Source organism: Agelaius phoeniceus, chromosome 5 (assembly GCF_051311805.1).
Source record: "Agelaius phoeniceus isolate bAgePho1 chromosome 5, bAgePho1.hap1, whole genome shotgun sequence".
NCBI lineage: Eukaryota > Metazoa > Chordata > Aves > Passeriformes > Icteridae > Agelaius > Agelaius phoeniceus.
This window is the reverse complement of record NC_135269.1, coordinates 25,758,725-25,786,596: the sequence shown is the minus strand read 5'-3', so window position 1 is coordinate 25,786,596 and position 27,872 is coordinate 25,758,725. Positions and strand designations below refer to the sequence as shown.

Here is a 27,872-nt window from a genome sequence, read left to right as displayed (position 1 = left end):
AATGCAAGATTTGTTGTCAGACTGAGGTCAGTATAGTTGTGTCTGTGTATTCTAGAAAAAATAGCTTTGTACTGCTGATAGTCTATCCTTCAAGGTTACCTATCAGGAGTTAGATTTGAGACTACTACCCTAATAGAAATTTATCTACTTGATTTTTTCCAAGAGAAGTACAATTTCGAAAAGAAAACCAGTAGTTCACTCTGAAAAAATTTATAGATTCCTTTTTTTTGCGTTTTACTTGCAAAGGCTGTACTTATTTAAAAGAAGAGTTTTCCTGTAACGACTTTATTTTTTCATTTATGCACTAACTTATTTGGATAGTTTTTAACGACTAAATCATAGTTGCTTGGAACCATTCTAACATGGCTTGATTATTTTTTATGATCCTCCTAAAGTCCTGAATTGTCTCGATTTGCACAGCTGCATCTTCTATTTTGATAGAAATTTGGGAGCAAATGATTTCAGGCAGGATTTGCAATGGACTGGAACAGACTGCTGAATGAATTCAATACTGTTTAGTGTATGGAAATCATTTTAAAGTAGCTGACTTGTTTGGTTCTTTAAGTGGAAGTAAATGGTTACCAAGTTCTTAGAACTGTCTGCAATCTTAAATACTTAATCATGTTATGACTGCTATTAAACAGTTGAATTGGACCTTTATTATTTAGCTGTAAAATTTGGTAGATTTTTTAAGCATGTACTGTCTTTGAAGGAATTATGAGTAAGCCAAATTATTTACCATCTTCCATCATCTTGATTTTCAGATTGAGATCAGTCAGCTGTTTAGTAAATAACAAAATTCTGCATGTAAATTTAAGTGAGCAAAATGTAGGAGTTTTGAAGTTGATGAAAACAGTCATACTCAGAATTTTCCATTTCTGGAAGAAAAGGAATGCAGCATATTAGATTGTTACAGCCTGGAACTTACCTGGTTTAGACACGTTTCTCACCCCTTTTCTACAACAGAAAAGCAGATAAAATTATTTTCAGTCCTCCCTCCCCCATTTCCTGCCCTTCCTGTTCTTTCTGCTGATACAGGCTTCTGCTGTAAAATATCTTCAAATACACCACAGCAGCTGAGATAATGATTTGATAGACGGTTTTCTGCTTCAGAAATGTACATCATTTTCTGTGTCTTTCAAACACTAATGTGAGAAAATTCTGGGAATTACTGAACTTTTCGCTGACTCTTAAGTGAATAGTAATTTGATCTGTTCTCGTTTAGAGAAGAAAAGTCGGGGAAAGGAATGTCTTGGACTAGTGTCAGAAGACTCAGGGCCTTTCATTTTCATTTGCTCTGTGGTGGGCGTTTTTTTGTTTAAGGTTTGTTGGTGTTTTGGTTTGGTTTGGGTTTTTTAGGTCAAGGTACTAGTGATAGATTTCATAATGGTTGGATTTATGGGGGTTTTTTTTCCCTTTTATTTTAGACAAACTTTGTCAATTAAATGCGTCAGTATTTAAAATTGTCTGGATTGGGGAAATCATTTTGTGTGATTTTTTTTCCCTACCTATTTTGAGAGAACCGAACGGATATTTTAAGATGTTGTCTTTGATTGGTACATATTGAACCCATACAGTTAATAGTAGTTATTTTGAACACAGCTGGTCTTACTACTTTTGACTGCAACATCTGCTGTTTAAGGTCACTTTTCGTGGGGGAGTAGGAAGTCGTTTGCATGTTGGAGGAAGAGAACTGGCTCTGAGAATATAATAGCTTTCGGGCGTTTCCACCGACATGGGCAAAACGTGCAGAAGGCAGGCAGACATTTTGGTTTTCTCTGTAGTGCCAGTCACCGGAGAATTATGATTGAATACATTATGATTTGTTGTCTCAGTCATCTATTGAAAACAAACAAAACAACCTATAAAACAAACCGTGCTCCCCTCCCCCCCCCCTCCCCCCGCCCGAGGTGGGGAGGGGGGGGAAGCCCAAGCTGGAAAGAAAAAAAAATGCTGCCCAAACGCAGTACTTGGGAGGCTGCTAAAGGGTCCCGGTACATTATTTGGGGTCGGGTGCCAGCCCTGTGTGCAGCAGAGGCTGCCGCTGGTCAGGGGCTCAGCCCCTCTGCCCTGCGCAACCGAGTTGGTGCGTTTCTAACTCCCAGATCAATGGCTCCTCCTCTCTGTGAAAACGTTTTGTGTTTGAAACTGAGCTTTGTCATAACCAGTGGTGTGAGAGGGAGGAAGGCGTAGCCAGGGGGTGCGGGTGACTCTGCCCGAACGTTCTGGAAGCGGGGTGGTGCTTCCCGCAGACTGCAGATGCAGCGCTCGCCCGCGGGGGCTGCCGGCAAGTTCAGGCACGGACTTTCCCATAGCGGACTGGAGCCTGGAACAGAAAATGCTCCAAGGCTCTAATTCTTACAGTATGTGTTTTAACGTGTTAAGAACCATACTATTATTCAGGTATTCGTGCATAACGCAATAGGACTGGGGGGAGGGTAGGACTATGGCTGTATTTGGGAAATCTAAGGGGTTTAATTTTTTGTTTTTTAAAGCAGCACTGGTGCCCTTTCTTTTTAAGATCAGAAGCTGTTAATCCGGTGATTCATTCTGCAAATGACAACAGAATCACTGAAAGATGATTCTGCATGCGCTTAGATGCGATAGCATGCACATACCAGTTTGAAAGTAAGGCAAATCCAAATACATAGGTAACATTAAAGGGATGTTACGATTGTCACTTTAATGTGATAGGCGTTCTGGAAAAATGATTAGCTTTCCCTTACAAATCACTCTGGTGTTTTGGATGCAAAAGGTGAGGATAAATTGTAACAACAAGTTAGGAGTACTTTACATTGCTAAATATTTTCAGATACAAAAACAGCATCATTTTGACATTACAGATGAGCATATTGCGTTATGCTCAACCTAGAACCAGCCATAATGAACAAATTATGCTTGCAGCAGAAAATGGGACATATAATTTGACTGTACATAGCTTTAACACTGTGGGCATCCTAAAGAGGAACGGTGCAGGGAACTAGAAGAGACCAGGGGTGTAAAGCAGGCTCTTTTGGTCCTGAGATGCTCTGCCATGTTCAGATTAATAAGCATCCCTGTCTCCATTACTTTGCTTTTTCACTAAATGGTGCTAGACTGCAACTACAGCTGCATATACAGCTGCCTAAATGTCTAGCTAGCCAAACTTGATTTTATTTAAGGTTTCACAAATTTGTGTTTATAGCTGGTATAATAGTGTACCTATTTGCATTGGTTCTTTCATACCCTAAGAGTTCTTGCAAGGCAGCAGGTGAGGAGGGAGGAGGTATTGGCAAATTAATCCTTTGCACCCACACACACTCTCACTCTAAAGTCTAGCCTCTTTTTTCTTTCCCAAAAAAAAAAGTACAGTGACTTTTAGAACACATATTTGTCAAATGTAACCTATTCATCTATTTAATTGAACTTTGAGTGGAAGAAAAAAGGTAAGAATTTTTAAATTAGGTATTAAAAGTCAAAGTGAGGCTGGAATCCAAGCTTCTGCTGCTACCTGTCACTCCACCTTAGAGGTACTTGAAAAAATAATTATGATTGAGAGATTTTTTTCTTTCCTTCCTACACCTAACTAATTAAGAAAAGTGAAATAGAGACAACAAATTAAATGGCCAGACATGTTACTTGTCAGTATTAGGTTAGAAATGAATTTGTCTTACTTGGAGCTAATATTTATTTCTTGTTGGAAATCTGCAAAATACTGGAAATGCTAGGTTAAGAATACCTGGTTGCTGAGTGCAGTGTAATTTTTCTGGTGTTATTTCTGTTACACAATGACTGTGAACATTGTGTGTGTAGCATCCTAGTTGAAACAGGCTGCAATTTATTTTGCAGTCACTATTGTCAATTTTTATTTATATGAACAATGAGAGCAGCACTTGACTTCTGACACGGATCTGGATTATTAATAAGCAAATACCTAGAAAGGTATATTCTAGAACCCGTGGGGAGGGGCAAGGCTTTGCTCAGCAATATCCTGCTGCAATTTAGTCTTGAAATCAGGCCCCTTTATGTAAATTTTACTGGCGCCAGCTAGCTGTAACTGCAGTCTGGCTCCCTGTCGGCAGCAGCGAACATGTGTCATGGACTTCTCCTTCACACGGGCTGCAGGAGCACTCTGGTTTCTGGACAGAAAAAGCAGCACTGATGAATGTGAAAAGATGTACAAAGGAATCTAGGTGTAATTAGATTGCCAGTAAGTGAAAATCCTGAGAGAATTTCAGCTTTCTTGGGTTTTTTCAGGGTGCTGTCTTGCGCTGTGCTGTAATAAATCTTTGCCTGTTGGTACTACAGTGTGGTGTGTGGGAGGTACTTCACTGCACATAGTTGCTGCAGCACTCATAGTTGGCAGCACAGAAGGCAGTACAAAGAGTACAACTGGAGGCACTTGCAGTTGCAACAGTTTCCTTAGAGGCTGTGGCATGCTCAGTGAGCTGCAGGAGCACTCTGAGGCAGGCAGCTACTATGTGGAGAAGTAGGAATTCCAGCAGGCTTTAAGGAACAGATGTAGGCTACTAGCTGAGAGGTGTAGCAGCATCGCTCAGGCTGGCTGAAAACCAGCAGTCATGCTGCTGTGTAAACAAAACAAGGTCTTAGGATCAAGATGGCCGACCTGGAAGTCTACTTGTAGCTCATAATACTTATGCAAATGAGCTGCATGTCAGTGGCTTACTCAGAAAAGGAAGCTCATTTTGCACGTGCCATCTTCTCACCAGGTAAGAGAATCAACTCATTTTCTGCATTCATGTTTTAGAGAACTTGGAAGTTAATTTTTCATTTAGGTCCCACCCCCTCACTTGGCACAATGCCAGGAATTAAATTTCAATGCAAGTGGCATTTTCTGGGAAACCCAAAAGTCATTTGTTCTGGTTGTAACTATATTGGGGCTGCTGTTTTTAGGGGAAATGTTACCTAGAAATTATTGTAGACTATTTACTTTAGTAAAATGAAGTAGTTAAAAAATATTCAAAATTTCAGTATGTAGGTTTTGTTGGTAATGTTACTGCTTTTGTTTGATTCAAACCTCTACTGTTTTGCTAGTGTGTTATTTTTGTTTCTATAGTGACACTGGTTGATGCACATGGAGGCTTAGCAATAGTGAAAGCTTACCCTGGAGGGGGTGCAGAGTTGACAAAGTTGAATCTACCAATTGTACTTCGGCTTCATGGTGTTATGAAGGATCATTGTTACCCTGGTTGTAATTTGAATTTTCTTCTTGTTGAGATTACAAAGCTGTTAAAGCAATCAGATACTGTTGTCCATGAATCTTTTAGTATATACACTTTCTTAAATGCCTATATGTACATTTAAAAAAGCTGTTTTTGTAAGAAGGGAACTACCTTAGAATAGGGTGTTTTTATGATCTCTCCCCCTGAGAAGACAATAACCTTGCCTTAAAGCAGGAAATTTTAATAGAAATGAAGTACTATTAATTACATAATATGCTCTATGGTGGTTATGCATGTAGTGCATGAAATGGCTGCATGGGGCAGATGTGCTGGTTCTGCACAAATACATTTATGTTGTTTTTATGTTACAAGTCGAAGTAATGACAGCATGGAAGACTGGAAAGGAGAGATGGTAGGAGAAAATTATTTGAAAGGATGGTCACTGACCTAGAGAAAAGAGATAATTGGAGATGCATTAACAAGCCAATAAAACATGGCCACTGAAATGCAGACATCAGCTCATGATAGGAATGTGGAACTGGAAGTAGAAAGGCCCATTTTGGTTGAAGGAAAAATAAGATTAATTGAAGAGAATGAAACTAAAGAGGTAGAAGAACAAAGTAAGCAGATAAATAATTACAGCTTAAAATGTTAGTGATAGATATTGAAAGTATTGGAGGCTTTCTGAAATGGCCTGGGAATTAAGGCCAGTAGGGTAAATATGCTAGGAAGGAGAACCATAACTGGTTGATATTGCAGAGGGCAGAATTTAACAGTAATAGAGAAAGGTAAACTTTCCCATTCACATGGCAGAGAAGAATGCTGCATGCCTACAGTATGGGCCAAATGAGTTGCAGTTTGTAGACAGCTCATACACTTTTAAACCTTGGATAACTTTCTAGTGCTAACTTAAGATTTTATATGGACAGAATTTTGCTTGTCTGGCAGACTACAAAAAGTGAAAAATGGGCGTGTGTGAGAGATTACAAACACAAGTGTGTGGTACGTTTCCCCACATAAATTACACTAGAAACCTTTAACACCTATAAAGTTTTCCATAAATGTCAAATTGCATTAGAACCAGTCTTGCTTTCATTGCTATATGAAGGAAGCAGTTTAGGGTCCCTCCTTCTTTTCCGTGAAGTGTGTTAGTATGGTAGAGGAGAAATGGCATTGAGTGAGGCATGAAAAAAAGTAGAAAACTGATTAAAATAAAATGTTCCTGAGAGGAAAACCTTGACTGGAACAGCAAACAATAACAAATGTTATATTTAAGAATTGAGAATTCTAACAGTAATGTAGGTGATGATGATAACAAAATCATAGTGAAAGAAAAAAGATATATCACAGTAAATATTTTGGCATTATTTTAGAACTATTTTTATGAAAGTGAGATTATATTATGAGATTACATAGACAACCCAAGTTTTTGAAGCACTGAAGTTACAAGGAAGATACTAAAGATTCCATGATAGATATTTCGTAGCAAAGGTTATAAGGAGGTCTTCGTAATCTGAATCCAGGAGTTTTAAAAGAACTGGCTGAGAATTCTGAGATGTCCCTCCCAGTAACTCAGTATAAAGTTGGAACTGTGGAAAACCCTGAAGACTTTTCGAAAAGGTCTGGAGAAAAATCATGGAGGATTAACAGTGTGTCAGTAAATGCGAAAGACTATTACTTCGATCAGTGCAAAAGAATATTATTTCAATCAATTATTTAACTGCTGAAACACCATTATAAAAAGGATATCTTAATTAATTTGTTTTAGAACAAAATTCCTTGGTGTAAATACCCAGTATCTTTAATGGACTTACTTGTTGATACTCCTTAAATAATAACTTCCCGTCCCCAAATCCTGTATCGATAAAACATTAATTTTTAAAGCTTTTGAATGGTGGAGGGTAGCAATCATGCTCCAAGTAGAGTTTGTGATTGGTATTGTAAAATAGTTAATTTTTGTTAACTTAGAGGATGGAAAGATTGACTCTTACTGAGTTGTCAGGATAATTTAGTGAGACTCAATCACCATTTATTAGATTTATTAAATTGTATGTGTTACCTTTGCACACTAAAATCAGATTTCTATGTCTATAGACCATCCAGCATAAAATACATTTGCTTGACAGGACACTCTGTCCTGGAAATAAGTGGGGATCACACAGACAAAATAGATAGGTAAAACCTAAAATAGACAGGTAATGTGGGGAGACTGAGATTCTATAGCATACAGAGAAAGAGTAAAGAAGTCGTATTCTTTATAAAGTTTTATTCTTGGATGTTACTAAATGCTGATGATGTGAATTATGCCTCAATACAGGTTGCAGCCCTGTTGTCTTTATTGGCATTTTACAATGCTGAAAAATTAGGAGGGGTCCTGGCCAAAAGCACAAGAATGTTTATGACCTGGTCATATTCACCTTGGGGCTATATAAATAAAATAGTTTTATGGTTGCAAATGCAAGCCTGGGAGAGGTGGTCATGCATACAAATTCATCAGAGAGTCTGTAGTTAGTCTGAAAAATTATCAGAAAACAGTTCAGCTATGGTATGCACCAGCAGATGAAGAAAGGATGTATAATGATTCTTCACTCATTCAAAGAGAAATGTAGCCTTTAATTTTTTGGAAGAGGTGAAACTGCAGCCTGTCCTTTGTAGGAATCAAGCAAGCATGTTGGTTTGCTGGGTCACCAGGCAAGAGACAGACTGTGGAGAGGTGTTCCTTTTGATGTTACAGGTTTCTGGGCAGAATCTTTCTGGAGGTCAACTTACAGCAAACCTTAAATGGTCAAAATTAAAGATGCTTTCCTTTGTGTCTTTTATGTATTTCATCAATGGAGGCGTTTTTAAGTATAATTCTTACTGTCTGCATCTGGCATCTAACTCTGGGTCACATTTGGGAAACTTCCAGGCAAGAAAAATGAAGTTTCTTGTAAATGGTCACCCTGAGTGACTGTGCAGATGCATTTTTCTCCATATTTTTTTTTATGAAATTTGGGAAGGCAAACAGTCTAAAATAGCTGTATAAATTTTTATGTACTTAGGTGTTTCTGAAATGGTATTACTGGATTGTTGCTTCATCAGCTGCTTTTCCGCCTCATAAATCAGTAAAATAAAGAACTTTTTTTTGGTAGAACTGCTTTGAGCTCTTCACTGAAGAAGTTGTCTTTTGCAGACCAAGTACTACCAACTCATGAATGCATTGGACAGTATCACTGCAGCCTGGTCACTGTTTTTTGGCTCAAAAAAATTTTACATGCTGTTCTGGCAAAATCATTGCCAAAAAAAGTATCAGTAGAGGTAAACTTGCAGCTCCTTTTTTTGGTATTATATTATACTGTGAATCCTAGTTTGATGTTCTGTGCAGACTATCAATGCTTCATGAATTTATAATATTATTTTATTTTTGAAAATTTGCATTAGCAAGCAAAACAATGACCTCATTCCTGGAAGAAACATGTTCTGCTTTTGATCACTTCCATCCTTTCCACTTAGGAATGCAACACTGGAGTTGGAGGTGGCTCTAGGCCTGGTTTTTCTGGTGTCCTAAACAGATCATATATCTACGTGCATTTCATAAGTTCAGTGAGTTAGTGTGTATGATGTCACTAGTCAGCATGAACAAAACCTTGACGGCTGACTTCAGTCCACACAATTGCTGCCAGCAACCCTGCAGAGGTGATGGTATTGAGTAACTGCACACTGGTGCTTATGGTTGCTTTGAAAAGAATTCATCAGGAAAAAAAATTAAAGCCTGTCATCTTTGATGTGAAGTTAAACCTGGGAAAGCCTTCCAGAATTACCTGTGCATCTTGCATAGCAGGCCTCACTGAGGTCATTAATAAACAGACATAAGAAATACTTTGGGAAGTGTAAGTTGATCTCATTCGAGGCCTGTAGCTTCTTAATCTAAAAGACAAAGGTCTTTATTGACTAGATGGATCATGTCTTCAATCTTCCTTTTTATTTTGCTTTTGTGTCCTCTAAGAAACCTAGCATGAGAACTTGCTGACTGCTGTGGACAAAGAACACCTCACGTATCTTTTTTCTGCTTTCTTCTTCAATGATCTTAGACTAAGAAACTGAGGAAACACAAAGATTAATTCTTCCATTGTTGTGGAAAAGAAATGCCTTCAGACTACAGATTTTAGTTTCAGTTTCTTATGTTTAGAAGTCCATACTCCTTTGTAATATTAACAACAAGCTGTAATTCACAGAAAATACTTCACATTCCTTCTACTAGGATTTTGCTACAGATATGGCTGTTGACATTTGGTCATCCCACAGCACAAAAAAAAATAGTAGTTAGCAGCTAAAGTGATACAGCACTTGCTAATTGACTCCCTTTTATTAAGATTCATACTGCAAGATGAGAAAGTCCAATAGCTGGGTTGCTTTTAGATAATTGGTTTTTTACTCTACATCTTTGAGACTTCTGTGTAACATTAGGTTTGTCATCTCTTATTTCAAATGGGTAATTAAGCACTTGCTTTTTTCCCTGATCATTTTAGGTAATGATTTGAACAACTGTTGCCTGAAGTGCATGCATGATTCCACTTACTTAGTATTTCATAAAAACATAGCTATTTGCAGTTCTCATCACAAGAGTCTACACCTAATTATTAGCATTTCATCCTCTCCTCTTTCTTCCTCAATCATTACTTCATCCAAAGGGAGATGTCACAGTATTTAGGTAATGTAACAGAACCCTTTTAAGAAGACATTGAAGAGTACTTCTTAATGCTTAAGTGCTACTTAATAAAGACAGGAGAGAATGGGACTCTGTGTATGGATATTGACAAAACTATTTAAGATGGTACTGCATAGCAGTGGTGGTGCTGATTTTGCTGGAGTTCTGAAAAGCTTGTTGCCTCTTTTGAATTTTATTACTGTATGCAAAGTGTGCAGCTGTCCAGGGCATAGGATGCTGTCTTGTTGCATAGGAACCCCCTCTGGATTAGATGACAGTGTGGGCAGTCTCTCAAGGAGCAGTAACCTCATAGCAATATTATCTACAGAAATATGTTGACTGTGTGGATTTTTGCAGTCTTTTTTTCATTTCCTGCCACTGTGACATCTGCTGCTTGATGTCTATGTATTGGTAGAGTCACTGAAGGGCATTTATATTGGTTCTTTTTTTGTAAGATAGAAGAACATGTATGGGATAGTGTGTCGCATTCCTTAACTGAGGGAGTTCAATCTCATATATCAGAGTAGTATTTTACTCCATTGTAGAATAAATCTAGATAATATGCTAATTGCTATGTGGTATGAATTTTTTTATATTCCTGTTAGTATGAAATTCTCTACTTCCTGTTCTTGCTGAACTTAGGTGGAGAAACCAGAAATCAGAAAAGGCAAGATGATTGCTGAATGTCTGTGGGATTTCTGTGGACCTTGTGGTGACTGTTGCTTGTCACATGCAAATATTCTAAGATATTTTATCTACACATAGATACTTAGAAAAGCATAGGAAGAAGGAATCTTCCCCCGCACCCCCTTTTCCCCTCTGAAAAATCTATTTTATCTATTTTTGCCTTTCATAAAACAGTTTTGAAAGGAGTGGAATGAGATGAGGTTATTTAAAGAATAAGTAGGGTTCCAGTGAATATGCCAAAGTGGCAAATATCAAAATTGAGATGAAACTAAGATGTTGCTTAGCAACTGTGGTAGTCTCTGGTAGCCACAGATGAATACACTGCTGCTGTAAAGGGAGTCTGTCTGAAGCAGGATTTCTAAAGAAATTACCTCATGAAATTTTATACCAATTTATTCCTCATTTTGGTGAACCTTTTAAATGCCTTTGTCAGGGATGGGAAACAAAAACCTGGCAGTAAAACTTATTTTGCAAATTTATGTTTTTCTAGAGATAAACAAGACTTTCTGCTAAATATTTTGGTCTTACATTGTATAGTGTAGTAGCAATAAGCGCCAGCTTTCCTGTTCCTTGACTTGTCTTCACAATTGATGCAGGATTATACTGGATTAGTCATGCATGGGCTGCAGTTGCAGAATGGGGAGAAAAAAGTATTTCATTATATCTGAATAAGATAAATTGCTTTCAGTATTTTTCTTCATTGTACCATATTTTGAAATCTAGCTTCTTAGTTGTGAGCTGTTTCAAGCATTCTTCTGAAATGAAATTTTGCAGGTGAAAGCTGGGTTGTGATGGTTGAAACCCATGTGTGAAAACAGTTCAAACTTGTGGGAATTTTAAGAGTGCTCATTTTAATCATGTACTGTAGGTGTGTGGAGCTTATACAAAAAATGTGTTGTATTGCATTGCACTTCAAGTTTATCCTAATTTTTTTCATGAGAATTCTTAGAATTAAAAAACCCACCCAAAAAGGCATTATGTTTCTTACACGCACTTCAAGAATTTGTCCATTGCTTGGTGTTCCAAGTCTGGACTTACAAAAATAACCTTTCCCATGTAGAATTGGATTCTTGGGCCTTGCAGTGTACCTTGCCCTAAAATCAAACACATTCATAGCAGTTTTTGTTTGACATCCTGTTTGTCTACGTTGTTATTATGTATATTTATAAATAAGAGTTGAAAATAACTTTGTATGAGCCTGTTGAACTTGTTACTCTTTGCAGTGTCTTTAAATATATTTCTCTATATTTTTAGCAGCAGTATTTACTCAATGAATAGTTTATATTGCCACGTTAGATGACAAAGGGGTCCAAAAAAATGAATTGAAGAAAAATATGCAAAATGAGCCACTCATTCTATTGGTAGACCAAAGAAGGGGAAGTGAGGTGCTTGGAATTCATATCTCAGGTGTGATAAAAGTATCTTATATGAATTAGAAATTAAGTTTCAGAAACAATCTTGCTTTAGCGGTATGAATTTTTTTGCATATCTGATCAGACGTAGGAAACAAGATGAATTTGATTTCTGGGAGGAAATTGCCTTAAGGATAAGTTCAGTTATGCTTATTTCAGCCTGATGATCTATTGTTTCCATATATTTTTTAGCTTCCATATACAAGAATTACATTTAAAGCCCTATACAAATAAAACTAGATCCTCAAGTTCACAACCTAATTACCATTTTAGATTTCTCTTATTTTAAGCCATCTGATCATGTTTTCCTCAACCGTATGTATCTCTATAAATACAAAATGCATGAAGCTTATAAAGGGTCTATGTACATAACATATTCAAAGAAGAGCGATGTTCTGTTGTTGTTTTTTAATGACTTAGCTTATTAGTAGAAGATGGCTTATCTTGAAAGGTACCTTCTCAACTATGCAATTACTGCTCTCTTGCTGAAGATGTAACAGTTCTTCAGAAGGCTGGTGGAGTAGTCATCTGACCACCTTTAAAAGTCCCATTTTAGAGGGGTTTTAATATCTTGACAGCTAATATGGATTTTCTGTTAATGAAATCAGTTGTACAGCTTAGTTCATAGAATATCTTAGATTGGAAACAACCTTAAAAGATCATGTGATCTGGTCTTTCTTGGGAAAGAGAGCCTAGATGAGATTATCTGGTATCCTGTCCAATTGCATCTTGAAAACTTCTAGTGATGGGGATTTTGCCACATCCTTGGGGAGGTTGTTTCAATCAATCATGTTCTCCTTGTTAACAAAAAAAAAAAAAAAAAAAAAAAGAAAAAAAGAGAAAAGTATCTGTCTTATATTGACACACAAGTCTTGTATTTTCCTGATTTTTTACCCACCAACTGATTTCAGCCAAACTTTAGCCCCACTCTGGTAAAAAAAAAAAAAAAAAAAGGATTTTCCCATCAACTGTGTATTTACTTTCAGGACACTACTCTCACCTTCCTGTGTTTAAATAGCTTTGTTTTCCAGAGTATGTGAGTTGACAAGAATTATTAGCATTAGGTGTAAGCATCTCAGAAATGAACATGCTGTGCTTTGTTGCTTGAGGTGCTACTGATATAGGTCAATACAACTGTGTCACTTAAAACTAGTGTGGCATCATTTCAAAACTTACTCCTACTGGTATTGAATTTAGAAGTCTGGCCACAAGGTGATAATGAGAAAAGAGTGTCTCTTATATGGTAACAATTAAATCTAGAATATGAGTCAGGGAAATGGAATACAGCAAGATCATACGCCTGCTGTCTATGCAGTAAGTATGGTGAGTAGGTGGGTGTGGCAAGGGTTCTAGAAAGGAAGAATACAGTAAGAACTGGTACCCTTTCAGGCTACATTTTGTCATTAAAACCCCTTTCAAAGCTAGTTCTGTTTTTCTTATAATTTATTTCTATGATTGGAACTACATAAAGAAATCGTAGGTTTGTTTACTTCCTGCTTCCTGTTTCTTGGGCAGCTTAGCAAAGAATTATATCTGGTAATCTGTGTCTCTAGAGCTTGTTCCAGATATGCTGAAGTTAAAGAATCATCCATGCAATGGTTGTTTACATATTAGCTTATTAAACATTTAAAGGTCCTTTTGGGTGGCATATCGGGTAATTTTTGTTACAAGTCTTTACAAATGTAAGATGTGACAAATCTTTGCCTAAGAGCAAATACAGAAAAATAATTGTCCACCCACTGACCCAAGTGAATTTAATCTGCCATTATAGACTTTTACTAGAATAAGTCTTACTCTGGTTGCATGCTTTGTACTGTAAGAAATTGACTGCCATAGAACTTTATTAGAAAGCAATTGTTTATCATTGTAAAAATATGAATTACATGCATTATCTGGGATCCTCAGCATATGAATACAATATGTTACCAGTACTAAAATGTACCTTTTTTTTCTTTCTTCTTCTGCATTTAGTAATGAATAGAATGTTAGGTTGGCATTTTCTTTTCTAGTTCCCATCATTTCACAACATTAGCTTCCTTTGGAAAACATTTAGCGTCTGATAAATGAAAAAATGTCTTGTGGTAGGAGACAGTTTGTAGTAAAATGCATTAGGAGGGGCTAATGAACATCTATGCAGTAAGCTATCCTTTCTTTAAGAATGCTTGCGACAAACAGTCCTCACACTAGGTACAGGTAATAAAGTTTGAGTAAACTGTAATTTTCACAAAAAAATGTGTGTGTTTTAGTCTGTTGGGTGGTGGTGATGGTGGGGTTTTCCCCCTAATTTTATTTTGAGGCTTTTTTATACACATTTTTTTGTCTAATTTCACTTGCTTCATATTGGGATTTCTGTTTAATTTTTGTGATTCTGTTTTGTTGAGTCACTCAGAAGATACCAACTGTCTTCAGTAATCTTTGCGACCAACCACCTGCTTTGGTCGCTTTTTTTCCTGATCTCGTTATTTAATTGCGACAGAGAAAATACTGGTTTTTTCATTCTAGCAGTGCTTGTGTGCATTTCATGTATCAGATGGCACCTTTCAGGCTGCCCAAGAGCTAGGTTAGACAGTGTACGTGTGCTGTGTGCACTGGCTGCTTCATTCACCTTACCATGTTGGCTTTCACCTGCCTTTACCCATTCCATGAAACAGAAACCTGGGGGTGGATGTGTTGAATAGAACGGTGTGGGAACCTCTTTACTTGCTTCTGCTGCAGTCAGAAGAGTTTATGCTATCAGTTTCGGTGAAAATGAAATTATGGTTGAAGTCATAAAATTATGTACATGTAGATTACTGCTGGAATTACTATCATAGAACGTGTACGTACATAGCATCCTTAAGATTTTGCGTTTTAGGGACTTCATTTTGTATCTAAATTTTATTCCTAAAATGCCTTCTCTATTGACAGAGTTTCTTTGCTTAGTTCATCCTGCTTGCCCTTCCAAATCCCACACAGTCTTTAGTTTCGAGTGGAGGAATGGTACAGATGTTTCTGGTGAGGTGTGATTAACAAGGGGTAACTCAGGAGCCAAGAACTTCGTGTGGGAGTCCACATCTAGTAAGGATTAGGTGGCATTTGTCGCAGGTGTTGTGGATTACTCCATTGCCATCTCACCAAACCGACAATGGGGTATTACAGTCAGAAAGATGGTTTCTGTTCTAGCTTGCCTAGAAACGAAAGTGAGAAAGAAGATAGTATGCAGATTATAATAGTTTGTTTTGATTTGAAAAGAGAACTACTTCAGAATTTATTGTTGTCACTCAAGAAGCCCCACGGAAGCCCTGAGGGAGCTGAGTGCGCCGTGCCCGCCCGTACCGTCACGTTAGGGTGGCTGCGCGTGCCTTGGCCCCTCGCGTTGGCCGCGCCGCGCTCCCGCCCCGCTGCGGGGCCGCTCCCAGCAGCAGCGCGGGCTATTTTTAGCCTGTTGCCAGGCAGATTTGGTTCATGCAAAGCAGCTCTGCGGCAGCCAATCCCGAGCGGGCATGCAAATCTCTGGCAGTCCTCGGCATCGGGTAGAGCCGACAAGAGGACAAGATGGCTGCCGAAGTGCTGCCTTGGCCTGCCTCAGACACGGATAGAAAACTCATCATTTCATGTGGGAAACGGGGAATATCCTCCCTGCCCCGAACAGCTCCGAGTCCCCACGAGGCTTCAGTTTATGGAAGAGCTGGTTTCCTGGCGCCCTGGCAGCATACCCCTTCAATCCTGTGTGCGGGCCAGGCAGGGTGCGCTGCCCCTGCCACAAACGGTGTCTTTCCCGGGAGAAACCCTCCCAACACCCAGCTTACCAACTGCTGGTTCAGTTCCACTTTAAACTTGCTTTTTAAACGCAATCTTTGCAAAAAAACTTCATAAAAGATGCTTATATGTGTGGCTAACACTTAGTAATGTTTCAATGCAGGATTGCCTCCTTTGTTGCAAGTTTTCTTTTCACTTCTGCTTCTTGTGGCATTTGAGAAGTGACTCTTGGGATCACTGTCAGCATCAGGTAGCTCACCTCTGAATTCTGATGTCACTGAGCTGCCAGTTGGAAATCCAAGGTTACATCGCCACAGCTAGCTGCATATGTGATACAGGAACTAATCTAGACAATAGACTGTTCAGGGTAAATATGTCTGGTTTTTCATTACAATAGTGTTAATCTGCATTTTATCTAACAGAAGACAAGGGATGCAAATGTGCATATGTTAGTGATATCGTGTGAAAGTGTTAGCCTGTTGAAATACTGAAAATTATACATTTAAAATTTATAAAGAATTTCCTTATGAAAGGAAAGAAATGTATTTTATAATGCCTAGAAAAGCTTAAGCATGATCAGAACATCTTGCCTTTTTTTCTGAGATTGTTCTTTTTTTCACAGAGTGTCTCATATTTTTTCATCTACATGTGCATAAACAATTAATTTAGGCTGTTCAGGTTTAAACTTTGGAATATCAGAAGTTGAGTAAGTTTTTTGTTGTAGATGTGTTTTGGCAGTTGCTGACCATATCTATGGAATTATTAGGTCCTACTCATATTCAAGGATAATGGAAATTCAAGCTGTTTATCTTATGCCAGAGACGAAACTGTAATCTGAGACAGTGTATAATAATATTTATCAAATGTATCTTTAAATGCACAAATTCAACTTCACAGTCTGTAAATATTTTTTTAATTTAAAAAAACCCAACTTCTTTAGAGTTTTAGCTTGTGCTAAAAAAATCATTCTGTAAGAAAGCTGAATTTTGCTGTTACCACTGTTTAAAACAGCAGGATTTGTTTAGTGTTTGGAGATGTCACAGCTGAATTGAAAGCTGATGTTTTGAGTTGTTGATAAAAGTTGGAATCTTTAACACTTGTGGGAAGTAAGAAAACACGTTATCGCAGCCTTGTTGCTCTGGCTGAGTTCCAGTCATGTAGTTTTATTAGTTTAATAAACTAAGTAGCTGTTAAAACTCAGTATACAGAAAAAGATAACGTTTTTCTTGGAGAATCAGCCTAAGCTCTGTGTGCTAAATAGTGGGTGTTTCTAAAGGACTTGAGTTGCTTGTAAAAGTTGCATAGGAGAGACTCTCCACTTGTTTTCCATTCTTCCATGTTCCAAAGAATGCAGTTATCTAGGCATAAAGTGATGAACATTTAAGAGCAACTCTGCAAAACCAGCAGCAGATGAAATATCTTAGCCAGGTAAATAGACCTGTCAGTCATTTTTGTCCCATGAGGAATTCATTTTTCCCACAAGGCATCAAAGCATCATGGGGGGAAAAAAATCTCACAAGTTTGGTATCAGAAATAGATAAATGAGCCAGTGTCAGAGGGGGTATTATCCTCTGAGGTAGAGGAGACACAAGAGCAGTGCTTAACTTACTGTGATGTCAACGTGATGAGAGCATAGTTCAGGTTAGTACAGGACGCTATCACATATACAATAAACAAGACCAACCTCTTTGAAATTGTACTGTGAGTTTACTCTGGTTTAAGAAGGCTTTAACCATGTAGGTGCCTGTTTTTCTTAGGCAGCAATACATATGTGGCCCTAATGTTTTGCTGAATTTCAGAAGGCAGTTTTCTGTAAATGTGGGGGAGATTGGCTTCTCCTTTCAAGGCAGAAGTCATACTGCAGTCATGAAAAAACACCAAATTTCTGTTGGAATACTAAAGAAGGCAGCGGTACTGCATAGGATGTGAAGAAAGGAACGTTTTCCAGATGCTATACTTAAACCCAGGTTGGATCTCAAGAGGTTTTTCTGATTCAGCATTCAACATGGCAGGAATTCAGTGATCGCCTGACAATGCTCCCGCGCATTAAACAGCTGTTCCTTATGGAGGCTGTGCACCCGCACTCGTGGGTCAGCGCTGTTGTGCAGCTGCAGGTCTCGGACGGAAAGCCCTTGACTTTCTATAGCGCCCTTTGGAAAATCCCGCTCCTTTAAGGCGCGCCCCCGCGCTCGTGCCCGCGCCCGACGTCTGCCGCGTGGGGCTTGTTGCTGGGTGGAATTTCAGGCGCTCCCGTCTGATTGGCTGCCGCGCGGCCGCTCCGTTCGGCCAATGGGAGGCGGGCCTGCCCGTCCGTCCCGTCGCCGCGCGGGCTGCGGCCGGCGGGGCCCCGCGGGCGCCCTCTGGGGGGCGGCCGCGCCACTGCAGGGCTCCGCCGCAGGGGAGCGTGCCTCGCGAGCCGCTCTGCGAGCCGCAGCGCCTGGGGATGTGGCGGGAGCAATTGAGCCGAAGGGGGTTTTAATTACAGCTCACCTTGTTCTGCTATGTGTGCGCACTAGGTGAAATAGGGCAGGATGGTGATGTAATTTTTTTTCCTAGAAAATGGTGTATTTTTCTCCCTTCTCTCAGCTAACACTAACATAAGTTCAGCCTAAAAGGGACAAAAACTGAAATTGTCTGTGGTGTGCTAGAAGAGCTATTATTTGCACATACAATAATCATGTGATTTCTATTTTGTTTATTACATTTAAAAACAAAGGCACAGTTGTATGTGGAGCTCAGTAAGCTGGTGGTGTGTATTCCATTCAGGCAGATCAGTAGACTTGTATTACTGATAGAAAACCAAATTATTGATGCATTATTTAATTACGTCTTTTATAAGAATAGGTCTCAAGATTTTTTTTCTTTCTTTGAAAATAGTTCATAAATTTCTGACAACTTATATCAAAATTACTATGGAGGATTTCAACTGACAACTACTTTTTATCAACCACTACTTAAAAGGTAGGTTTTATTCACCACTTTCATTCTCTGGAAGTCTCCATCTAGAACACAATACTCATGACCATTTGCTGCTTCACTTTCTTTGATTTGACTATGCTACGTTTTAAGTAGGCTTGCACATTTGAGTGCTGATGTTCATTATCAGTGAATTTTACTTCTTCACGTAGTTCTTGTGCTTTGACAAACGTTTTATGGTTGTGGCGCATTTGGCTGGTGCTGCATGCCCTCGAGGAGCCCTTTGCTGGTGCTGTTCTAGACCCATGATGTTATGCAAACCCCATTATGCACTATTGTTCAGATTGCAGCTTCTCCCTCTCCACCCCCCCTCATTTTTCCATGACCTTCCCTTTGTCTGCTGCCTGTCACTAGGCAGGATTCAGGCAGCTCCATGCTGATTGGCTTCTCTTTCTGAGCCGCTCATGGGCTGCTTACCTGAGCACATGATCATGGGCTGATACATACCAGCTAATACAATCCTTTCTTGCTTTAGAACTGTGGTCTCTTTACAGAGTAAGAATAATAAAAAATGAAGAAATAGAGGGAAAAAGGCTCAGAAAAGAGACCTTCCCACATTCGTAGCTGCACTAGCACGTTTTATGCCATTTAGCACACATTTCATGATGAGAAGAATTCCTAAATTTTGGAGGGAGTCGCCTAATGATGTGTTCATGTCTCACATGACTAATTACATATGACTTTAAAGCTTAAAATGAAAGAGGGAGGTTTTGTATCTAAACAAATGAACACAGTGTGTACGTTAGCCTGTCAAAATTGTTGACTTTCATAAAACAAAAAAAATCAGCCCAAAGCTACTGTCCTTATTTACAGCATTTACCCCTTACACAGGTAGCTGTACATGCTGGAGTCATTTTGTGCTGATGCATACAAAAGCCATTCTTTGAAATAAAAGGTGCTACTCTGTTGGCTTGGTGCCTGGGCCGTTGGGTTCCTCCTTGTTTCTTGGTCACAGGATGAGTAAAAAAAGAAAACACCCAAGCATCAGATAAGGGAGGTGTTTAACAAACATAGCTAAACTTCATGTTGTTAACTATAAAGGGAGACTACCAAAATGCATTCATTTAGAATAGTAGTAGCTTGGTGAGTTTTGTTTGAAGGTAAAATGTCCGAATCCATGTAATTTGCTCTGTTGCTCCCTGAAGGGGTGCACCTTGCCCCTTTGAAAGACTGGAAACCAGTATGTATGAAATGGTGGCTGACTGGCTTACTCTGGTGTGACCAAGCCTGTTTGGACTGGCTACCAGTTGATTTGGTTCTTTTACACTCAGATCTCACATGAGTCTGTTCTTTGGCTGCACTGTGCTCCCTTGTGGGTATGGCTGGAAATGCTTAAAGACTGGTCTGCCCTTAGAAGATATTTTAAAACATCATTTTCAAAGATGAACCCAAAACACTGGTTCGTCTCATCTATGCTTTTAATTTTGTCACAGTAGTTTTTATGGAATATTTTGGTTGCTTTAACCAAATAGTCTTTGGTTTCAAAAGACTGTGGGATTGAGCAGGAAAATGTGCATGAGTTACTCCCATAACGATTTAACAATGGAATTTTGAGAAGCCTCTATTTCCTACAGGTTCTTTTTAGAACTGTGTTCATGCTTTGTTTTTAACTAGATTTTGGATAATATCCGAAAATAAAAAGTGAACAGAATTTTTAAATATATAAGCAATTCAAGTTCATCCATTTTTTTTTTCAATAAAAAGTAAGGGTGCATCAATATAAAGGGATTCTGATGTTTGAATTTTTTTAAGACTGCTCTTCTTGGCAAATGTAAAAAGAAGTGTCCTTTATTTTCTTTGTATTTACTCTGTATTAAAAATGTTAATGAAAAACTGCTTAGATGACTTAAGGAAATTAGAACAGCAAATATTAATTTATTTTAAGTTATATGGTTATTCAAGTGATGCACTTACAGATTTGATTTTAAGACCTCTGTAAATGTTACATTAATTTGTTAGTGTATTTTCTGGTCATAGGAAAAGTAGGACTGTGAATTTTGTAATATATTTTGCAAACTCTGGGTAATGCCTATAAAAGAAAACACTGCAGGCTGGGAGATCGAACTGTCCTATTGTAACTTTGATGCAGAGGCCCTGTTCTTGTACTGTGCTACCAGAGGGTTCTCATTAGTGGCTCATCTGTTAGGAGTTCTTGGACTTGTTCAATGTTAGCCAAGCCTGATTTCTTTTTCCAAATTTCCTTTACAAGATAAAAATCTGTAACAGCATGTGTGTTGGTTGTAGGGGTTTATATGAATGAAGGGGTTGATATCATGTGAATATGTCTGCCTTCCATTCTGAGTTCTTGGGAAAACAGATGGGATGTGCTTTCTGTACTTTCAGGTCTAAAATTCTTGCATTAAATGTATTCTCTTCTGAAGGAATATGAAGAAATTTTAGTTAGGGTGTAGACAGCTCTGGAAAGGCATTAACAGCTCACCTGGAGTTCTTAAGTCATCTGACTGAAAATGGTTGTGATGAGAACCATTTTTCAACTCAAGTAAACTGGTGTTTCAGATCAGTGTTTCTGTAGGCATTGTGTTTTGCTCCCACTAGTGGCAATGCAGTAGTAGACAATCCAGTTCAGAAAATCTAGGTCAGAATGGCAGAAAATCATCATAATGGTATTATTGCAAGTTCATAAATAGACCTGATACAACTTTGTGTCAAAATTTGTTCATCTGTTCCTGAGGTGTGAGTCAAACTGTTAAGTGCTATCAGTAACACAAATCTGAGGATTCTAGATTGTTTTGCAGAAAAGACCTCAAAAGGGTAAGGGAAGCTCAGTGCTAAGTTAAAAGGAAATATTAAAAATTGCTTTGTCCCTGTTTTTGTCAGGTCGTGTTAACTAAGTACGAAATAAGCCTTAGAATTGTAAAGTAAGGTACATCATGATTGTGGGGTTTATAGTAGCATTCATATTGTACTTTAGAATATATATTCTTACCTTACAATGTAGAATATTGTAGTTAGGGATAAACGTTAAATAATTTTCTTCACAAAAAATTGTTCCAAATAAACTAGGAAAGATCCAGCAAACCCAAATGATAGGAGCTGAAGCATGTGACCCATGATGAGATGCTGAAGGAGCTCAACAGCTTCAGTCTGCTGAAGAGGAGGCTACAGGGCAATCTTAGCATTGCCTGAGTAAAACTTGTAGATGAGGTCGGGTACAAAATGGAGTGGAGCCATTGTTATTTAGAGGCTGTGGCATCTGTATTCTGAATTTTGCGGCTTGGTTCATACAATTGTCAAATATCCTGAGTTGTAAGGGACCCACAGGGATTGAGTCCAGCTCCTCAGGTGGCACAGGACACCACCAAGAATCATTCCACCTGCCCAAGAGGGTTGTCCAAATGCTCTTGAGTTTGCGGCTACACAAAACTGTCATTGATCTGAGCGAGTGTTGGCAGTAGTCGTGCTTTCTTTTCCCAAAAAAAATTTAAAATAATTTATACCCCACCTGAATAGACAAAATGCAATATATTTAGTAATTTCTTAGCTCTGTAAATGAAGATTAATTGGGAGCTGACACAAAATGAATCATACTAAGTATTTAAAGTGCATCCTTTGCCTAATAATTCTTCTGTGTCAGTGTTATAAACATTTGTCTATCTGGTCCTTGTGGGCAAAAAAGTCACATTGAGATAACTGTCTGATGATTTTTCTCTTTTAATTACTGTTAATGTAATTTTTGTATGTTTTTGAGAAACTTATAAAGCTGTATGCTTGATGGGAGTAACTTTATGGTGGTTTGTAGCTTCAGCAGACCTAAATTGGTTAGCACCAGCTGATTCAAGATCTTGGTTGTTGAGTTACATTTAGAATATAGAAACTTTCTTAGCTGCCTCCTGCTTCTGAACATTATCTTATGTAATGCTTTAAAACTAGACCATTAAGCAGGACCACATGGGGGAAAACATATATTTAAAAGATCCCTATGGATTTGTTTTGTTTAATGGAAACAGATGAAATCAGATTTTGGTGTATTTCAACAAAATCATTATAGCTTCCTAGGTAATGCTGGATTTAACTCCATGTTTTGATTTGATGAAATAGATTTTCTAACATTTTTCTTACACTTTTCGTAAACATTTATATTTTTCTTCATACTTGTGTGGGTGGATGGAATGAATATAACTGTTGAGGGCAAACCCACCAGTTTTCCTTGAAAGAGGGAGTTTTTCTACAAGGCGCTCCTAAAGCTCCTATAGCTGTAGTTTTTATGGTCTCAAATAGTCTTAGTATTCAGTTTGTATACTACAAACTGAATGAAAGTGGTCTAAAAATCCAAGTTCATTTAACCATTGTATAGATGTGGAGGATGAAAGTCTATTGTATTTATGCAGAAAAAAGTATCTTAATGATACATTGAGAAATTCTTTGTATATAATGAAGTTTTCTTGAAAGTGATTTGATTAAAAAATCTTGTCATTTACTCCAGTTATTAATTCTCTTTGTAACTTATGAAATTAAATATATTTGGAAGGATGGAAATATTCTTCAGTGGATCTTCAATGGATCTATCAGTTTCCATTTATTTTTACCTTTTGATGAGAAGAGAGGCTGCTGGCTCTTACCTTAGTATAACATCTATTTTTATTGGATTCTATGAGACAAGTGGTCTAAAATGTGTAGTTAGAATATTACTGCATGATGTCTTAGTGTGACCTCTGTGACCTTTGCATAAATGTGTTTGTGCAGCATATTGAGAAACTTGGATTCACTTTTTGGTAAGTCAGATGAAGTGTTGACAGGTGTTTCTTTGTTTTTGTCAGTAGCATTTCAACTGGTTTACTTTAAAATGTGCTAAATGTTATAGTCTTTCTTAGTAGCAGTGTAATATGACAATGATAAATCTTAATCTTCACGGTTCTTTCTGAATTTTTTAAGGGCTAAGATGGATAGCACAGAGGAACCTCAGAAAAAAGTCTTTAAAGCACGAAAAACCATGAGAGTAAGTGATCGGCAACAACTTGAAGCTGTCTATAAGGTTAAAGAGGAGCTGTTGAAGACAACTGAAGTGAAACTGTTGAATGGAAAACATGAGAATGGAGACTCTGATATAAATTCCCTTTTAAGCAATACAGATAGTACAGAAGTCAAGAAAGAAATTAATGGTGTGGTTGACTTGTGTGTGAACTCTGAAGAAGGAAGAACAGCTTGTGATGAAATTAGTGAGACCAAAAGCCCTGAAAGTAGGGCAGGAAACATGGCCAATGACATAGAATCCAAACCTCTAGTGCTGTCTTCAGAAAATGTTACTCTTGAACAAGCTAAAGATACTGACATTGCAGTAAAATGTGAGGCTGAAAATGGAGTTGGTAGCAGTAAAGATAACTTCCATGAAGAAAATAATAAAAAAGATCATTTGGACCAAAGAAAGAATGATATCCCATTGGAAGGTGAAAGTAAACCAGTCTGTGATATTAGTGACTCTTCTGAAGAGAAGGGAGAAACAAGTTATTTACCTGTTAATTCCAGTTCATCTGGTGATGAAAAGAGGACTGAAGAAGTAACTCCTGAAGAGGTTGTTGGAGAAGCAGCCATCTCTAGCAGTATGGAAGCTGACGAGGAAAAACAAGAAGGCAGTGCAGGACCTGCAGAAACCACTGTTTCAAAGACAGTAGATGAGCCAAGTGAAAGTATCTTGGACAATGCAGACTCTATGGAAACAGATGACATTATTCCAATTCTGGAAAAACTAGCCCCTGCTGAAGATGATCTGAGCTGTTTTTCTAAAAGTTCTCTGCTTCCAGTGGATGACACAGTCCCAGATTTAGAAGAGAAAATAGACAATTGTTTGGGTTCACCATCCAAGCAGGAAAGCAATGAAAGTCTGCCAAAAGAGGCTTTCTTAGTACTGTCTGATGAAGATGATCCCTGTGATGAGAAGGAGGAACTTGTTGAAGGGATATTGCCAAACAAGTCAAGTCTTCCAGGTAAGAGTTTTCTAAATCGTTCATTTCCATTCAAGTTTGGGATTTTGTTCATTTCTTAGAATGACACACTTGTGTCAGGTTTCTAAATCAAAGAGGCAATCTTACCCACCAATGATGTTATGGAGTCATAGTTTTTTAAGGATGGTATTTGAGGCACAGGAAAAAGACTTTGCACTGAAAAATGGTCATCTTCCAGATTTGGAAGATGACCATTTGATTTTGATTTTTTTTTTTAATTTGTTTTGGATTTTGGTTTTAGGGTTTGTTGTTTTCTTGTTGGTTTGCTTTGGGGTTTTTTCATACTCTCTAAATTTGGGTGCCAACTTGGATGAGGTAGTGGGTAGAAAAAGAGGAAAGATGAGTAATTGTCAGAGAAGGAACAGAAGGATTTGGGAGAAGAGGAACTGCATTCATTTACTGCTTTCACAGGGAAGAAAGTATTTCAGCTTTCTTTAGCATGCAAATAAATGATAAGGAAAATATGCATATAATCCAGATGTGCCTCATCTTCTAACTTTTTTTTTCCCCACTGAAAGACAATATTGGAAAAGTTGAATGAAAAATGCATGTCATGTATTGTTTTTATATTATATAGCTTTTATTCATTTAACTCAGTGGTTTTTATCTAAGTTTTCTTTGACTATGGCAACTGATTGATGCTTTTAGATGTTAAGTGTGGAATCTCTTCATGTAGTTAGCAGAACATTTTTTCTAAGTTAAACTCAATGGATGTCCTTTGTAGTATACTGTTTAATACAGTTTTGTAAGCTTTTTTCTTTTTGATAATGGACAGTCATTGTTGTACTATTGCACTTCTGAAAATAAAACAGATGAATAATTTACAAATAAGTTGACAGTGTTCTTTTATATGTAATTAAGAGAGATGTTTCAGATTATCTTGGAGATGGAATTATTTTGTTGGGTTTTTTTCATCACCCTCTTCTCCCCAGCACCTTCCCCCCCACCTTGCCCCTATATAGCTTTTATTTATATGCTTATTTAGGCATTAGCTGTTGTCAATGAGATTGAAAAAGTGATACCCTTGTTCTGCACTGAAAGTCTTCCAGAAACTATTGGAGGTGGGGGAAGTAGGGGGAAAGAAAGTTGTGTGTAGTTGTGTCAAAATCATAGTGTTACTAGTCCCTTTTATGAAATAAACAGTACAAATAAATTGGTTATCTTTGTTCTCACTGCAGTTTGAGTTCTCTCATTGAAGCCATTAAGTTTACTTTTTTCATCTTACCCAATGAGAAAACACTCTGAGATCAGAGAGGAATTTGCTATGGAGTAAAAAGACGGAAGTGAATATTAAATACTGTACTATAGTTTGCAGAAGCTTAAAATTAATGTATCCAGCAATAGATTTTTAAGATCCTAAATTCTGGTGACAAGACAAATTCTTTTGACTAGTTGTTTTATTTTTTGGCTAATAACAGCTTATGACTCTTACAGTTGTGTGGCTGTAAACTGAGACTGTTTATGAAATGAAAATTGGTCACTGCGATGTTCTGCCTTAACCAGCCACAAAGATAATAGCAGAGAGGTTGCATAGGCAGGAAACAGTTTTATGAGAAAACAGGTAGAGTTACCTTATAAAGAGTAACTTTTGGAAAGGGTCTGGGAAAGTTAAAACTGTGGAGACTGTATGGAGATCATTTCAAGAAGCTATATTGGAGAAACAGGTGCAAACTGCTGAGTTAAGAAGCAAGATTTCAACAAGTCCAGATAAAAGCCAACATGGCTAAACAACAATGAAAAAATGGTACTAGAAGACTGGATTCAAATGTACAGATTAATGGAATGTCTTTCCCAAGTGGAATTAGTAACTATAATAGCTAAGTTGTCACAGATTTTTTTAATGAAAGACCATCCATCAGAAAGCCTTGGAGCTTTTTGTGTAAGGAAACAAGCTTGTGACAAGGAAGCCCTGATGTGAATTATCTTGGATGTCCCAACACAAATGATTTCTTATCAAGAAATTTTGGAAATGAAACAGTAAAACAGAAAGTCCTCGTGGAGGAAATAATCAGCTGAAGAATAAAAAATAAATTCAGAGTTCCAGAGACTAGTTCCTGAGACTGTGCTGTATGACAGAATTAATAAATAGCCTAAAATGAATGGTAACTAGTGATGTCACAGTTTGCTGATATGAAGAACTGGAGAAGAATTTTACAATGCTGATTGACTGAGAAACAAACGTGGCAGGTGAAATTCACAGTGGTTATCTACAAAGTGGTGCACATGAGTACAAAACTCATAACTTCATCAGAAGGTAGAACTGACTCACCACTCAATAAAAATGTTTCAGTATTATAGTAGGTGCTTTTGAGAAAACCTCGATAAAATGGCAGTTGAAGAAATCAAGTGAAAAATTATTTGAATCAGCTGGGAAACAGGAAAACTCTACTATGATACACCAAGCTCATAGGAGGCCGACAAGGTTGCATTCATAGCTTCTGCTTGTCTAGCATCAAGATAATGAGATCACAGCTTAGCAGTGGAAACTAAGCTGATAGCCAGTTTTAAAATCTTCTCCTCAGCTAGAGAGTTCTGCTGTGCATCATGTTGAAACCACTTGTAGTTAAATGACAGATTTGTTCATAGTAATGGAAGTTAGTAAGGAAAGGGCTTTCTCATCCCTGAAATTACTTGTCCTCTATATAGAGGTTTTTTGGGGCAAAATAAAATAAATATATATATATATATAAAGTTTTTTGAAAAATAAGACCTCAGCTTTGAAGCTTGTAACATGTTTTAAAGACATTCTAGGTATGTGTATCTTTCCATGAATATTTGTGTCTTTCAGCGGAATATTAAAATCTCTGAGTTGTGGGAAAAGTTGTCTTAAACTTAGCAATTCTCCTTTAAATTCATAGGTAAATGAGTCCTATTTTATTCATAGCAATTAAATACATGAAATTTATCTATAAGTCTTAAGAAGCAGGTGGCATAGGCATTATGCTAATTTATTACCTTAAAAGTAAATCATATTTGGATTGAAGAATTTGTATTATGAATATTATTTTTACATTTATAAGAAAAATTAAAATCCCATAGAGCCAGGTTATTGGGTTTTGACTCCTCCTTTTTCTGATTTATTGGGTAACTTGTTTTAAGTCATTTAAATGTTCTTCATAATAGAAGGGAGACTTATGTTAAGAGAGCATCAAGCATACCTTTGCAACCAGAACTTTCCTTAGAAAAGCGGTAAACTCTCCTGTAAATAACAAAATGAATACAGGAAAATGAAGTGTACAGATCAAGATGT

At 37.7% G+C, this 27,872-nt stretch overlaps 1 protein-coding gene across 12 annotated transcripts in view; it reads left to right on the top strand.

Moving 5' to 3' along the window:
• ATF7IP (activating transcription factor 7 interacting protein) overlaps positions 1-27,872 on the top strand; it is an 82,587-nt gene that overhangs the window by 13,257 nt on the left and 41,458 nt on the right. For 8 of the 12 annotated variants that reach the window (XM_054631616.2, XM_054631614.2, XM_054631607.2 and 5 more), the window contains exon 3: positions 23,556-24,604. In XM_054631616.2, coding sequence (XP_054487591.2) covers positions 23,563-24,604 — 1,042 coding nt within the window. In that variant the 5' untranslated portion in view covers positions 23,556-23,562. Of the gene's footprint in view, positions 1-4,339; positions 4,710-18,563; positions 18,648-23,555; positions 24,605-27,872 lie in introns of those variants that run through there. The other 4 variants (XM_054631613.2, XM_077178659.1, XM_077178660.1 and 1 more) reach the window with 3 other exon arrangements.